This window comes from Bos taurus, chromosome 15 (assembly GCF_002263795.3).
Source record: "Bos taurus isolate L1 Dominette 01449 registration number 42190680 breed Hereford chromosome 15, ARS-UCD2.0, whole genome shotgun sequence".
In the NCBI taxonomy this organism is placed as follows: Eukaryota; Metazoa; Chordata; class Mammalia; order Artiodactyla; family Bovidae; genus Bos; species Bos taurus.
In genome coordinates this window covers 42,838,644-42,855,842 of record NC_037342.1, presented here as the reverse complement: position 1 = coordinate 42,855,842, position 17,199 = coordinate 42,838,644, and the positions used below count along the sequence as shown (strand labels likewise).

Genomic DNA, 17,199 nt, shown 5'->3' with positions numbered 1-17,199 from the left:
GCTGCACAACTTTGTAAATATACTAAAAAGTATTTTTCACTTTTTTCATTTTAACTGAACTGTACACTTTAAAAATTTTAAAAACCTCATACTAGACAAAATATCCATACCAAAAATCTTAGGAGAAAGAAAAATATTACAGAATATATATAAAATGCATCTCCCTAGAGAAATTATAAAAGATTTTGCTTCTATCAAATGTGAATCGTACACTTAAGTATTTGTACTGTGTATTAAATGAGAAGAAAACTTGCATTTGTGCTCAGCTTTTTGAGGCAAGCCAACTGACTCAAAGTCCCTAATGAACAATTAGGTTGTGAGCAGAGCATATAGATCTCAAAACTAAATGTGTAACATTCTGATTTAAAAAAAATTTTTTAAGCCTCATGACATAATTTGGAGAATGAATCCAACTTGGAATTTAAACACCCCCACAAACATATTTTAAAGAGGTAGGCTATTTTAGAAACAGGAACAAGGCACGTGTCCCCTCCAGGAACGGGAAGCTCCTCACCCAAAAGTTCCTATAACACAACTATTAGCAGGCCTGAATTCTCCTGGGCTTAGTTAGCATTTGCTCTAAGTTAACTTTTAAATTGCCAATATCCCAAGTGGGACAATGTTTTCCATTGTTTTTAGTCACTCATTTCTGATATGGATCCACCATGAAGTAAGGAGTAGAATGCAAAATAGCAGAAACAGATGGATAGGTTCAGTGGTGGGAACATTTTGGGGCTGGGGCTCATAGCTTAGGAACAGAAGGGAGTACTGATTGCTCAGCTTCCATGGCTACTTCAAAGTATCCTGAATTGCCTTAACAGTAATTAACACAGTCTTATACAGATTTATAGCTAAGTATATATGTGGCTGTTTTCCTGGAGTTTAAGTACCTTGAGAATAGTCACTGCCCTGGGTACTTACATCATTTTCTGGCCTTTTTTTTTCCCCCCCCTTTTTAGTCCCATGTACTTTTGGAAACAATCCATTTTCCTCCTCAAGCGAGGAAGGGGGGAAAAAAAGAGGTCGGAGACTTGGAGGTTGATGTAGACAAGGGAGAGAGGGGATGTGCACTCCTGTGGGGGGAGAAGGAGTAATGGACAAGCACGAGGGGCCTAAAGACAAGGCTGTACTGCAGAGAGGCTCTTGGCCAAATGTCTGCATCAGTGTCTGAAACATGCATGTCATAAATACTGTTCTTTCTGTGGTTTGGAAGACATGTGGGTTATGTGCTGGCATACCTATTTCCTTAATTTCGCGATAGGAGTTCAATTGAAAACATCACAAGACTGACTTAGCTGAGGGAAGGATAAGTGGTTTTTTCTAAACCTTAAGAAGGCTTCAGGGCATCCAGTGTGCCTTTGATGGGCTGTTTGGGGGATGAATCCAAAATCCAGAGAGATGGAACAGGTAGAGACAAAAAGAAAGTGAGAAAGGAAAAGGCCCTTGGAGCCACACAGAAGTCACGTTCTGTCCTGGATTATCACCATTGACAATGACAGACCAGAAGCCTTATAAATACATGTTGATTAAATTTGTTACGTATCAAAAAGTTTCCACCTAAAAATAATCTTTCTTAGCATCCTATGGAGACCAAATTTCAGTAACAGAGAAAAACCCAGGATGAAGAATTCCAGCCCTGCACCTCCTGCATCACGTGGTGCCCTGGCACTGAAAGGCCTTTACAGAGGACACACGAGAAGGGGAGAGAGTGTCAGGGAGTGGGGAATACAATATCCTTTTCCTCAAATATCAATTTTGTATATCCCCTTGGGACTCTCTTTCCTTGAGTTATAAAACAAGCTGCTCCAAATATTACCTGTGGGAACCACTCAGAGTCTCCCAGGGCTCTTAGGAAGGTCACTTCTGAGTCAGTAGGAATGGCACTTGGAACACAAGCCCTCATCAGCTTTTTGAAACTGGCTTTCACTTGTCGGATGTCATGATACTCAACAGGAACAAACTCACAATTTAAAGCAAATTCTAACTTGAAGTTCTGTGGATGAAGATGCAGAGAATTAAGCAGATGAAGTGTAACAGGTAAAAGAACAATGTTCTCAACAGGGAAATACTTAATAATATATAGTCAGTTGAGGCCAAGGAGCTGCAGGGGCTGCAATGGGTCAAGAAGGTCAATCTTATGTGGCTAATGCGTCAGTATTGCTGGAAAGAGATACTCAGTAAGACGTAGTGGTTTGACTTGACTTCTCACTCTGAAACTTGAAGAGGCTACTTGTAGACTGGAATTTATTTGCTGGAGCTTATAGCACCAAATAGAAGTCACTTAAAAAACCATGAGGACTTCCCTGGTGGCTCAGACGGTAAAGTGTCTGCCTACAATGTGGGAGACCCGGGTTTGATCCCTGGGTCAGGAAGATCCTCTGGAGAAGGAAATGGCAACCCACTCCAGTACTCTTGCCTGGAAAATCCCATGGACAGGGAAGCGTGACAAGCTACAGTCCACGGGGTCGCAAAGAGTCTAACACGACTGAGTGACTTTCACTTTCTTATAAGGCCATGAACCTGGAAGTCTAAAGAGGAACCAATGATGCATGACTAATCCCAAACTGTAAACTAAATCTCCCTAAGATGTGCATTACAATTAAAAGGTAATATGCTATTGAGGCTCCAAAGCTCTACAACTTAAAGTTTATAGACATACACATTTGTTTCTTATTATGCAAGTACAACACAGCCACTGTGAAAATGCAAAAAACAGAGATAAACATGGAGAAGGAAATAGAACTCACTGTCTCACTGTCCTAAGACTACTAATATTGTAGTTATTCTTTTAAAGCCAATAATAAAAAAAATGATATATAGTAAAACATGAGAGGCTTTGTTGATTTCTAACTTTTGGACAATTTTTCCCACTCAATATGACATATATTTCAATCTATATTTATTTGAGTACTTTTACTCAAACAAAAATTCATATGGAATTTTTGTACTTTTAATCCACATGGAGTTTTTCCAGGTGAGTTTTCAATATTAACTAAAGAACGCTAAATTGATGGCTCACTGTAATAGTTTATTCTGATAATCTAGTTGCCTACTTCTGAAGATTTAAAAGTTCTCCAGCTTCTTATGGCAAAGAATGAATGAATTTTCTCATGTTCTTTTCACTTTCTTCATATCCTGCCCAAATTACTCGAAACTGGATCATCTGTTTTCTGAAGACTGACTATACAATAACGTGAATGTGATTAGCACCACTAAAGTGCGTATGTTAAGACAGTAAATTTTATGTTATTTGTATTTTATCACAACTAAGCAAAATTGCTGCCAAAGATTACATATAGGGTCCATTTCATGTTTTATACTGGTTAGAGTGTTTTTAAAAGGCCTATAAAAGTTTCCAAATAAAAAGCAAAAATTCCGAAGTTTTTTTTTTTTCCTTTAAAGAGCATTTCCAACATATATTAAGAAAAAAAGTTTCTTTGTCTTAGTAATTCCATGTTTAGGGAGCTACCCTAAAGAAATAATCTAAAATGTAGGAAAAATCCTCTAGTGGATTGTATTGTATCTCAATAAAAAATAAAAATAAAAAAGCTGTATGCTACTGTGATTTTACATATAGATGATAAAGAAAAACAGAAAGGAACTCTTGTTCTCATACTGCTAGATTCTTTATCTCAAGTCATAACATGTATCCATGTTGTATAATATAATAGACTTCATAATTATTTCAATCATTGGATAATTTTCCAAATTGTTGGATATTTTGGATTTATCATCTATGTGTAAAAATTTCAGTCACATTGTCAAGTTTTTTTAACCTTTTTTTTTTGCTTTACTTTAAAAGTTATATACAATTCAAAACATTTATTATAATCCAGATATATTTACCAAGATATTTGAACATTTATATTCCTGAGTAAGTTCCCTGTGCTGTACGGCAGGTCTTTTTTTGTTATCTATTTTTTAAACTTTTTATTGAAGTAGATAACAAAAAAAGACCTGTGTTGTTTAAAGTACAAAAAAAATAACTTCTAATACATAAAAAATAGTTTATTTTTCAGGACAACTAGATTCTTTTCTATTTCCCATCTACACTTGAGGTAGGTATACTTACCTTAAGAGGCTTCCCTGGTGGCTCAGACCAGGGAAGATTAAATAATTAAATAATCTGCCTGCGATGCAGGAGACCCAGGTTTGATCCTTGGAGAAGGAAGGGAATGGCAACCCACTCCAGTATTCTTACTTGAAGAATTCCAAAGAGAGAGGAGCCTGGCGGGCTATAGTCCATGGGGTCACAAAGAGTTGGACATGACTGACAGAAAAACACTTTCATACTTACCTTATAAAGCAGGAGTTATCAACCATAGTGTTGAGACACACTGTTAGATTATAAGGAATTTGTCACTAAGATATTAAAAGTATATGAATTAAAAATGGTAAATAAAGCCAATTCCAGATTATTTAGAGTAAGTCACTCTCACTTATTGGTTTCCTGTGTTTGCTTTTGCTGGGAGAAGAAGGTGTGGAGCTGTAACCAGGCAGCACTGTGCTGCCTAGACTGAGGCACACATCAAACGCATGCACCCAGTCTACAGATGGAGTTCAATAAAAACACGTGAATGGAACACACGAAAATGCTCATAACTAATGTGCCATAAATTATGTTTGGGATTATGGAATTATGCTCTTTAAATATAATATTGTATTGATGAAAGAGAGAAGGGAGGGAAAAAAGGAGGAAGGGTCTATTTGGCCAGTCTTTCTTACTTGTATATGCCTGATCACACAGCTTATCTGAAGACTGATGTGCAAAGGGAATGGTAGAGATGTGCATTCAGGAGACAAACCTTGGGGAGTGACTCAGATCATAAATAAATAAGCGGTGTGCTTAAGTGTGAGAAGTCTGTGCTCTGGGAAAGACACTGGTGTCAAAGAGGCTGTGCAGGCCTCCCTGGGCTACTGTTGAAAAGTGTCCCAGTTATTTTCTGGACATAAGATTACCTGCTGTATCAGAAGACACATGTGCATATTTAAAAACTGAACATTACCCAGCAGTTTCATTCTACCCTAAAGCCTGGAGACTAAGTGACTATGGCAGTCCAGGCAGCGGGAGAAGTGCCAGCCAGATTGCCACAGAGGAGCTGACTCAAGCTCTGGCGTCCTTTGGACCAAGCCTGAGGGATCCTGCTCGCAGCCTCCATTCTTCAGTTCAACTGAAGGTCTGCCTAGATTGTCCAGTGCTCACTGCAGCCCTGGACTAAACTTGAGAGGATTTCTTAATTAACAAGCACTTTTTATTTCCCACACACCTGTCAGTAATGATGAAATTTATTTTGTAATGTGTGAATTGCAAAACATTAAATCCAGAAGAATTAATGTTGCTTTTGGAGATAGAGACTGTCTTTACAATTTAGAGGACTTGAGCACAATGAAGCTCTTTAGCACAATAACTGACAAGAATAAAGTTGATTAGCAGCTAATTAATATTTTACATTTTCTGACATGTCTTAGAGGACATGTGTCTCTGTATATAGCCTTGAGGAATCTTAAAAAATGTAACCTAAGAAGTACAACCTTGGCCTTCCCTTGCTTCCATATGCAGTGCCATACTCCTCTTTCCACTCTTCTTCCTTCCTATGCTTTATCAATAGGTTTACAAAGAACAGAAACATCTGTTTTGCCATGGGCACAGATTCTGGAAGCTGAACTGAGAGAGTGGAAAACCACAGCCTGAATAGACTTCTTTCTTCTTTTTTTAAATGTATACTCCCTAATAGTCTTGATGTTTACGCTGATTTTCAAAATGATTATGTACTACAAGTTCTTTACCCATTAACAATAAAGAATATAATAAAGAATAATTAATAAAGAATAATTAACAATAAAGAATATTACTCAGCCACTAAAAAGAACAAAATTGGGTCATTTGTAGTGATGTGGATGAACCCAGACTCTGTCATACAGTGCGAAGTCAGTCAGAAAGAGTAAAATATTGTATATTAATGCATATATATCCATCTAGAAAATGTTTCTGAAGAACCTATTTGCAGGACAGGAATAGAGACACAGACATAGAGAATGGGCTTGTGGACACAGCGGGGAAGGAGAAGGAGGATGAATTGAGAGAGGAGGATCGACATATATACACTACCACGTGAAAAACAGCTAGCTAGTGGGAAGCTGTGTGCAATGGGGACATCAGCGTGGTGCTCTATGGTGACCTAGAGGGGCGGAGGGAGGCTCAAGAGGGAAAGAATATGTATATGCTTATATCTGATTCATGGTGTTGTACAGCAGAAACTAACTCAACATTGTAAAGCAATTATCCTCCAATTAAAAATATCCTATGATAAACCATAATGGAAAAGAATATTAAAAAAAAATGTATATATGTATGTGCTGAGCTTAGTGGCTCAGTCATGTTTGACTCTTTATGACCCTGTGGACTGTAGCCTGCCAGGCTCCACTGTCCATGGGGCTTCTCCAGGCAAGAATACTGCAGTGGGTTGCCATGCCCTCCAGGGGATCCTCCCAACATAGGGATTGAACCTGGGTCTCCTGCATTGCAGGTGGATTCTTTATCATCTGAGTCACCAGGGAAGCCCCAAGCAATTACCCTCCAATTTAAAAAAGTATCTTATGATAAACCATAATGGAAAAGAATATTAAAAAAAGAATGTATACATTATGTGTAACCAAATTACTTTGCTGTAAAATAGGAGTTAACAACATTGTAATCAACTATACTTCAATAAAAGAAAAAAGAAAATGATTATAAACACTTTTTTCACGGGTAAAATATGCATGTGTGTATATGCATATGTATCTCCTACTTAAGTACAGGCAGACATACATATGTAAACATATTCATGAGCTAATTTTTTTGAGATTATTAACTCTAGGTTAAGAATCCAAGCTGGAAAAACAAAATTCTAGGAAAATTGGTTTATGAAATGAGTTTTAGAAGCTGCCTTCCTGTATCCATGAAGTTTCTAAGTGAGAAAAAGAAATCTTACCCTTAGCTGTGACTTCTCACCAAATATGTAAAGGGTTGCTTGACGTTTCAAGAGCTGGTTTTGCAGGTAAGTGCTGTTACTGAAGGAGGTCGAGTGATCCTTGCCTGCCAGCCGGGCGCCAACATCAATGAAGGATGTTGGAGAGCTGATCAGGCGAGTGCTAGAGCGAAGACTTGCCCAAACACCTTCACAAAAGTCAAAACAGTTGAGTGAGATAATCTGATGTGAGAATGCCATTGGATAGGGAAAAAGATGCATGCTCTGCGGGTACAATTTTAGAGGTAATAGCAAATTAATTCATCTAAGTAATCACATATCATATTGGTCATCTGCATCATATAAGCATTATTCAACACAGCATTTCAAAAATCATTTGGCTCAGAGGAACCTAAGAAATCACCCAAGTCAATTCTATTTTTGCATACTGATGTAAATTCAGTATTTACATACTGAGATCATAAATAGAGTACACTGACTCTAGGAAAAAAAAAATGTGGGCAGGAGGCAATAATGATGCCTAGGGAAGAGAACATGGAAGTAAATTCCTCATGGCTTCAAGAAAGAAGTAAGAAACATTCTTCTGCTTTAGTCAGTTCAATAAGAATTCCACATGAAAAAATAAATCAGAGCTTTACTAAACCCACTAAAATTTGAGGCTGGATTTAGAATTAATACTTGCACATCATGCCAAAATGATGTAATTTTAAGTCAGTAAAGATTATATTTTTATCTTTTTTTCCCCAGTATCCAGGAAAAACAGTGAAAAGTTATAAATTTAGTAATGCACATTTCACTCTTAGGAGGCTTTATTTAAGAGGGACAGTTTTAAATAAAGGGGCAGATGTCTTCAAGGGAAAGATGAAGCTAAGCTACTAGGAAGAATCTCGTAAGTTGACCTTAATTAATTAGAAAAATCAAGCATTTTATATGCAAGTTAGACTATCAAATATTAAATATTTAAACACAAAGGGATATAATACAGCTCGAATTTTACAGAGGTCCTTAGAAATGCCCATGGACTGTGGTGTCAGGCTGGTGATGGAGTCACAGGGGTACACAGCACTGCAACTGCTTCCCTAAAGAGCTTTCTTTAGATTTGGAAAGGCTCTTTGAGAAGCTTTAATCTTTGACAAATATTAAATCAAGCCATGTTTCTAGGTGACCAGAAGTCACCATGATAATGTCACATCTGTTTCTCTCTTTATAAGCATCTATAGGGTCAGAAAGACCAGTTCTCAAGAAAAGGTTTCATACTTTCTGCTTAATATGGATGAACCTATTACAACCTATAAGGTTTCTTAGATACTATGGCAAGTGTTAATTTTTTGGTAAATGAAGTCACAGAGGAAATTCAGAATGTGGATGAGAATAAAGAATACAATTTGACAAACGAATGTGAAAAAAGTCACTTGTAACACATATGCCTTCATATGAAGATGGTTAAAAACAGTGACACATCATGACAAATAATACAGTACCTTGATTATGGACTCTTCCCTTAGCTGAAGATTTGGGATTGGACTGAGTAAAACATTTATCTCTGTACCCATGCACTGGTAGGTAAGATTAAAGAAGGAAGGAGGAATGAAATGTACATAGCAGCAAACATCAGAGCAAATTGCATAAGAGAAGAACAGGTTAATTTTAAAAATTAAATTAACAATAGGGAAAATGTAAATATAATAAAAGCAGAAGATTTGATTAACAAATAAAAAGCTTATTTGATTAACAAATAAACAGTCACACAAAAAGATGAACTGTCTGTTAAATGAAATTTCAGCACTTGTTTATAAATATTATAAGCACAATGAAATGGACAGCACAGCAAAGAGTGCCACTAAAAAATTATACCAAATGGAATAAGCTTTGAGAGGTTGTCCCTTGGTGAGAAACAAATTTTTATAATAAAATTAAGGAATTTTGGGAGGGGGTGAATGTTAGGAATACATTGGTCCTGGTACTTAATGAGGCTGACTGATTTGCAAATAAGATTTGCTATATAACACGTTTATTCTTTGAGCAAGGGCATCATATGAGGAATGAAGCTCTACCAACCATTTGGAATAACAAAGGGCATGTTTTCGCAGTAGAGCAGTAAGCATTGCCACACTATCTTCTTTTTTCTCTTTTCATTTGGAAATTCCATTTATTTTCCATAAGCCGACAGTTATGCACAGCAAAAACTTATGATCCTGTGACAATACCCAATGCCACAAAAAATATAGCTTGTGATGGCTGACGTAATGGCTTCTCCTAAAATCCCTACTTGCACCAAAATGACAGGTAGTATCAAAGATAATACTTTTGTAATTTGAGTAATTTTTTTTTCTGACAGAAAGTGCTTTGTGACTGTGGCAAACTTAACCTGGTAATAACAAACACGGGAGAAGTCAGTCACAGTTACATTCTTTCCTGAGCAAAAGAACTGCTCAAGTCACTTAAGGAAAAGGATTCTGTTCTTATTAAGGATTGAAAACATCAATGGCAGGATAATTAAGCTATCTATTTCAAAACTGCATAAAATATGACATAATTTGATAAAAGTCATCAGACATGATCTTTCATTTCTGCCTCACTCCTTTGGAAACAGGAAACGAAGGGCACTGATGCTTTCAGTAGCCAGAAGAAGTCAGAAAGCTCAGGCTGCAGAGGTGCTGGCTGATGGTACACAGAAAATGCTACTACAAGACAGAACAAAGAGCTGAAAAAGGCACAGGGCTCCCAGAAAAGAGCCTACCAGTCTCCTTTCTGTCAAGGCTCTGAGCTTTCGTACTGAAATACAGATCAGTAAATGCTTGCTTACAGTGACGCCTGAGTGCTTGGGTCCCTGATTTTGAGATATTGTTCTCTAAATATATCATTTTCTTACGCTAGTCCCTCAGCCTAGAATGACCTCTCCCATTTCTTTGCCTGACAAACTCCTTATTCCTTAAGATCCAGGAACAATGTAAACTCTGAAAACCATTCCTGACTGTCCCTAGAGTCGTAGAGAGTTCTATTTGAACTCTGATCCCATAGCACACTGTGATTATTTGCACATCTTATTTTACTGATTGTGTGTTACAAAGGCAGAGACCTAATCACATTTAGTCTTTGCTGTTGCTGGCTGTGCCATGCGTCTTGCGGGATCTTAGTTCCCCAATCAGGGATTGAACCTGGGCTCTCAGCAGTGGAAGCACAGAGTCCCAGCCACTGGACTGTCAGGGAATCCCCACAAATAGTCTTATCTCCATGCCGAGAGCCTGAAATGTAGGTACTGCAAACATTTGCTGATTACTTTCTTTTTGAAAATTGATACATGTGAGCTGTTGTGGTTTTCTACTATATCCTGAACTCAGTTATTTGCCCTGTAAGAATAAAAGGGGTATTAAATTGTAAAATAATGAAGTATTTTCTCAAACAGAGCCTCATTAATGAAAAACTGCCATGTATTTATCGCTGAGCAGAAAGTCAGCAATGAGAAAACAGCCTGCACTGCCATGGGGCCAGCGCGGGGCTTAGACAACTGCAGTCCACGTGGCGGTCATGTCACCCCAAGGTGTGACGCTGCTTCACTGCTGGTGAGGCCCACTTATCGTCCTAAGGGATTTTCAGGTGTCAAATACGTGTCCTGAGCATGTTAACACCAACCTGGAGGTGTGTGTTTCCAAACTGCAGAGTCCTCCTTAGTGGTTTGTGAAATGATTTTAGAAGGTCAAACTGTATTTTTAAAGAAGTGAAACAGATTAGAACAGAAAAAAGGTATGTGCGCTGCTTGTGGTATATAGATGAATATTGTTTTGTGAAACTTTCATTATAGTCTATATACATTTTGCATACACATACAAAGGTATATGTATACATACGGTAAGAAATACATTTTATATCCGTAAGTCGTGATCAAAAAAATTTCAAAGTTATTGGTCTAGGCTGAAGGCACATTTCCTTTATCTGCTTGCCTTTTGCCAGTGAGGAGCAACCAGACTTAAGGCAATTTACATTCAAATATAGACTTCCCTCCCATTTCAGTGGAGTATGAAGCAACGATAATGACAATAACTTCAATAATAATAATGGAACTGACATTCACTGAGCTCCTATTAATAATGAGCCAGTTACTAAGTTAAGCGCTTTACATATATTTCATTCTTTCCTTATAACCACTTGAAAGCGAAAATATTAATTATTATCTCCATTTTACAGATGAGGACACTGAAAATGAAGAGGTTTCCTAAGTTGCTTACTATCATACATTAAGTGTTAGGACCGCAGTTTGAGTCTGAATGTAACTGAACCAAACTCTTAGTGTCTTGTTGCCTAAGCAACCATGTGGCCCTGGATCTGTCCAGAAGAGTCTGGATAAAGAGGTTGCTTCAGGGAAGAAGTCATCTAGTTCATCCCACCCATGGGAATGAAGTGTTGTTCAGAGTGTGAGTTTCTTGAGCAATGGTATTATTCTCTCTACTCTGTTCAGAACAAAGCAAGGAAAGAAGGAAAAGAGATGCTAGGGTTGGATGTAGGGACAGCGTACTATATTTATCAAAGTAACCTTATGCCTAGCAAAATGCATGACGTATAAGTTACATTCAGGGAATGCTGCACTGAAATGGACTGAACTAATCTTAGTCCCAGTTCTGCTCTTATTTGCTAAGTGATCTTGGCTAGGTCATGTCATCTCTCAAAGTCTCTTGAAACATCTGTCCTGAAGGTTATTTTAAGGATAAAATAACCTTGCTGAGGAACTTAAAGGGCTGTGGAAATGTAAAGGAGGAAAAATTTAAAAATTTTCCTCCATGTGGCTACTTCTCAAATACACCCAGCTATTTGATTTTTATATTTAAGAGGCGGATTTTCTCATGGCATTTTTCTACACAAGATAATTTATCCAAGTTGCAAATATCTGCATTTTGCTCACAGGGCACAAAACCTACTGTCATTTTAAATGAAAAGCAATGTTATCTTCATCGTTTCTTAACTGGTTTCTGCAGTTAAGAAGCAAAAAGGTTGCTTCTCCCGTCTGAAGAACTCTTCAACATGCATGCTCAATGCTAAGTGACCACCCTGACTGCAAAAGGGTGAAGGAGAAGGTGGAGGTCAGTCTAAACCCTCATTCATCAGGGTAGGTCAGAGGCACAGTGGAGAGAGTGTAAGAAGGAAAGCAGGAACTAAGATTCTATGACAATGAAAAGGAATGGAAAAACAGAGAAAATAGAATAGAAAAAAGGAGAAGGTTGGTAGGGAGATTCCAAGATAGGAGGTTCTTTCCACACAGGGTAAATGAGGAACTGCTGGTGAAGTGGTACCTAGCTCTCTGGAAAAATGAAGACTCTATACTTGAAGATGGGAACAAGGAAATGAACTAACGGCAAGGCATGCAAGTGTCTACATGTAGTCATGCCCTGGCCAATCTGAGTGTGAGTCCACCTGTCATGTTCATGTTAACAGGGAATCTTCTGAGATTTCCCAAGCTTGCCCCAGTCCATTCTTGCTGCTCTGTATGAGGAGGGATGATGCTATCAGAAGAGGCAAAGGAAAGCAGCTTGAGGGACACAGAAGTTTAAGGTGTCAGGAAGTGGCCACATTTCATCTTCCAGTTAATCACTGGGACCTTGCGAGATGTGGAGGCTTTGGGAAAGAATTAAGAGATGGACCTGCTTAGGAGCAAAAAATCTTGTCATAAGGAAACACACCAAGTTTACAGTAATTTTTAGGAGAAAATATTTGGGAAGGGGATCATGAATAATAATTATGGCCTCATTATGCATAGAAAGAGACCCAAACAAATTACATAGAGTTTAACCCTGAGATGTAAATACAGCTTTCCAGGTACATTTGAGAATAGAAAAGAAAGGACACAAGATTAGAATGTAACCGCTAGTGGGGATTCCCTTGCATAAAAAAGCCATGAGTCTGAGGCCAATATAAAAAAAGAAAAGATACTGTAGTTGAAACATATTGGTGAACATCCTTGAGCCTCAGGTACCAACACAGAAACTGAGACAGTTTCATACCTAAAATTTATAATATAGGTCACCTGGCCAAGTGGAGGAATAGATAATGTGTTTGTTGTTGATGAAGTTTCAGATCAGATCAGATCAGAGCAGTTGCTCAGTCGTGTCCGACTCTTTGTGACCCCATGAATCACAGCACGCCAGGCCTCCCTGTCCATCACCAACTCCCGGAGTTCACTCAGACTCACGTCCATCGAGTCAGTGATGCCATCCAGCCATCTCATCCTCTGTCGTCCCCTTCTCCTCTTGCCCCCAATCCCTCCCAGCATCAGAGTCTTTTCCAGTGAGTCAACTCTCCGCATGAGGTGGCCAAAGTACTGGAGTTTCAGCTTTAGCATCATTCCTTCCAAAGAAATCCCAGGGCTGATCTCCTTCAGAATGGACTGGTTGGATCTCCTTGCAGTCCAAGGGACTCTCAAGAGTCTTCTCCAACACCACAGTTCAAAAGCATCAATTCTTCGGCGCTCAGCCTTCTTCACAGTCCAACTCTCACATCCATACATGACCACAGGAAAAACCATAGCCTTGACTAGACGGACCTTTGTTGGCAAAGAAATGTCTCTGCTTTTGAATATGCTATCTAGGTTGGTCATAACTTTCCTTCCAAGGAGTAAGCGTCTTTTAATTTCATGGCTGCAGTCACCATCTGTAGTGATTTTGGAGCCCAGAAAAATGAAGACAGAAATCAAGAGTAGGATGGGGATGGGAGGGTTTCAACTAGATAAACCAAGAAGTTGCATTCTACTAAAAGTTAAGGGAAAAGGTGCTGACATGCCTGCTAATATAAGGTTTCAGATGGCAAATGAAGAAATAACGAGAACTGCAACTTCTAACCAAATCCTGACACCAGTTCCTGGCAACAGAAATACCAGAAACCTTAGGAGAAATACACTGTACTATCTTTTAGTTAAAACTCACCAAGAAAGAAATGAGGAGAAGACTGAAGACTGTATCTTAGACTTTAAAACAACAAGTATTTAAAAGTTCAGGAAAAAGCTACATATAACTGTTATGGGTCAAACTGTGTGCCTCCCACCCCATCAAAATTCTTCTGTTGTCATCCTAACCCCTCAGTTCAGTCGCTCAGTTGTGTCTGACTATTTGTGACCCCATGAATCTCAGCATGCCAGGCCTCCCTGTCCATCACCAACTCCCGGAGTTCACCCAAACTCATGTGCATCGAGTTGGTGATGCCATCCAGCTATCTCATCCTCTGTTGTCCCCTTCTCCTCCTGCCCACAATCCCTCCCAGCTTCAGCGTCTTTTCCAATGAGTCAACTCTTCGCATGAGGTGGCCAAAGTATTGGAGTTTCAGCCTCAGCATCAGTCCTTCCAATGAACACCCAGGACTGATATCCTTTAGGATGGACTGGTTAGATCTCCTTGCAGTCCAAGGGAGACTCTCAAGAGTCTTCTCCAACACCACAGTTCAAAAGCATCGATTCTTCGGTGCTCAGCTTTCTTCACAGTCCAACTCTCACATCCATACATGACCACTGGAAAAACCATAGCCTTGACTAGATGGACCTTTGTTGGCAAAGTAATATCTCTGCTTTTCAATATGCTATCTAGGTTGGTCATAACTTTCCTTCCAAGGAGTAAGTGTCCTTTAATTTCATGGCTGCAGTCACCATCTGCAGTGATTTTGGAGCCCCCAAAATAGTCTGACACTGTTTTCACTGTTTCCCCATCTATTTCCCATGAAGTGATGGGACCGGATGCCATGATCTTAGTTTTCTGAATGTTGAGCTTTAAGCCAACTTTTTCACTCTCCTCTTTCACTTTCATCAAGAGGCTTTTTAGTTCCTCTTCACTTTCTGCCATAAGGGTAGTGTCATCTGCATATCTGAGGTTATTGATATTTCTCCCAGCAATCTTGATTCCAGCTTGTGCTTCTTCCAGCCCAGTGTTTCTCATGATGTACTCTGCATAGAAGTTAAATATGCAGGGTGACAATATATAGCCTTGACGTATTCCTTTTCCTATTTGGAACCAGTCTGTTGTACCATGTCCAATTCTAACTGTTGCTTCCTGACCTGCATACAGGTTTCTCAAGAGGCAGGTCAGGTGGTCTGGTATTCCCATCTCTTTCAGAATTTTCCACAGTTTATTGTGATCCACACAGTCAAAGGCTTTGGCTTGTCAATAAAGCAGAAATAGATATTTTTCTGGAACTATCTTGCTTTTTTGATGATCCAGCAGATGTTGGCAATTTGATCTCTGGTTCCTCTGCCTTTTCTAAAACCAGCTTGAACACCTGGAAGTTCACAGTTCACGTATTGCTGAAGCCGTCCTAACCCCTAGCACCTCAGAAAATGTGACCCCATTTAGAAATAGGGTCACTGCAGACGTAATTAGTTAAGATGAGGTCACACTTCAGTGGGGTGGGCCCCTAATTCAGTGTGATTGGTGTCTTTATAAAAGGGGAAATTTGGAGACAGGTGCACAGGGATGTCACGTAAAGATGAAGGCAGAGATCTGGCTGATGCTTCTACAAGCTAAGGGATGCCAAAAATTGCCAGCAAACCATCAGAAGCTAGGGGAAAGGCACGGAACAGACTATTCCTCATAGCCCTCGGAAGAAGCCAAACCTGATAACATCTTGACTCTGAATGCCTGGCTTCCGTACAATGGCTTTTGAAGCCACACAGTGGCATTTTGTCACAGTAGCCCAAGAAACTAATACAATGATGTTAAGGCCTGATTAGGAAGATAACCAAAGAAGGGTGAAAGCTCTTAGGAAACTCTGCAATCACAGAAAGTTTTGATGAAGAAGGAAAAAAAAGTATCTATCTAAAGAATCAGTATGATTGCCAGGAGATGTGCACAGTAATCTTGGTTTTCAAAAGGGAAACAAGTGAATTTTGTAAAATAGTCTTTATGTCGATCCTGAACTATTGTCTCTTATTCCTCAACCTAGCACTTCCGAGAACAAGAGTAAAAATAACAGGCATTGGAGGCACAGCCTTCAAGTCTGGGCTCACACTGCCCTAGCTGTTTATGCTTCTGTGCTCAGCTTTTCTACCCTGCATACTTGAAGCATCGTGGACTGCTGCCAGGGCCGAGTCACCATTTCGACATGCTCCACGCTCCCCTCCCCATCCAGTGCTCCCAAACTCATCAGTATGTAAGATTTCAGCAATTATTATACCTCTTGTTCCATGAGGCTAAACTCATCTGTCACCATGCTAGTAATACATTTGATCATTCATTTAGAAAGGGTGATTAAAAACAAATTTAATCATTAGTTGATTTAAAGTATCACTATCTAGAAAAAAATTTTCTGCTTTTAAGGTTGTATCAGGGCTCAGTTATAAAATCAGTCTTACTAACCTCCTCGAGCAAAGCTATTGGATGGGTTTACATCCAAATGTCCTGGCACTACCTGCTTAAGCACAGTGGACATTCTTGAAGTCCTCCTTTCAGTCCCTAAAGTCAGCCAAAAAGAAGAACAAAAACCATGTCGTTGGGGTTAACATTACTCAAATGACAAAAAGTTATCTTCATGTGTAGCATGTCTAATTGCTGCCAAACATTGTACTTTTTAAGTACCCAAAGCTTAATAGAGATAACAAGGCACTGTTACTATTTCCTCAGAGATACACACATCTGCAAGATTATAGAGAGTTAGGTTTGGCAAGTGCAATCAGAGAACTGAATGATAAATGAAGCAAGGCATGCATGGTGTTACTTTACAAGAAAAGCCACTTTCTGCTTATGTTGAGCTAATTCAAATAGCTGATTAAGCCAAGGAGACCAGCTTCTCAAGTCACATGCTCCTGTGTCTAACACATTAGGGTTACCTCTACATGAACCCTTTGGGGTTCCATCACATGATAACTGAAACAGAATATTAGTACAAGTCTTAATGGCTTCATCCAAATCTAGTGAAAACAAACTGTACTGCAAGTCATAAAAGGCCACAGAAACTTCAGGAATTTCAAACTTATACACGATGATTTTAATAAACATTCAATAAACATGTTCAACTTACACAGTCAACTCTAATACTGATATTTTAAACTGTGTAAAACAGATTTCAGGAAAAAAAAACAAAACTCACATGACTTTGTCTTTCCTACCACCTCTCTTACTACTCTTTTTAAAAGGAAATAACCGAATCTCTAAATTTGGTTACTATTTACTAGAAATTTATAGTGGTACCCTGATAAAAGCTAAAGTTACAGACCATAAGGTAAAACATTAAGGGGTCCTGTTGACGGAACAATGCAAAT

General features: G+C 38.8%; 1 protein-coding gene across 2 annotated transcripts in view; it reads right to left on the bottom strand.

Annotated features, from left to right (window-relative positions):
* SBF2 (SET binding factor 2) overlaps positions 1–17,199 on the bottom strand; it is a 498,121-nt gene that overhangs the window by 35,087 nt on the left and 445,835 nt on the right. The window contains exons 29-31 of one of the 2 annotated variants that reach the window (XM_005215931.5): positions 16,298–16,393; positions 6,975–7,159; positions 1,817–1,993 (exon numbers count right to left, since the gene is read on the bottom strand). In XM_005215931.5, coding sequence (XP_005215988.1) covers positions 1,817–1,993; positions 6,975–7,159; positions 16,298–16,393 — 458 coding nt within the window. The remainder of the gene's footprint in view (positions 1–1,816; positions 1,994–6,974; positions 7,160–16,297; positions 16,394–17,199) is intronic. The other variant, NM_001103237.3, reaches the window with a different exon arrangement.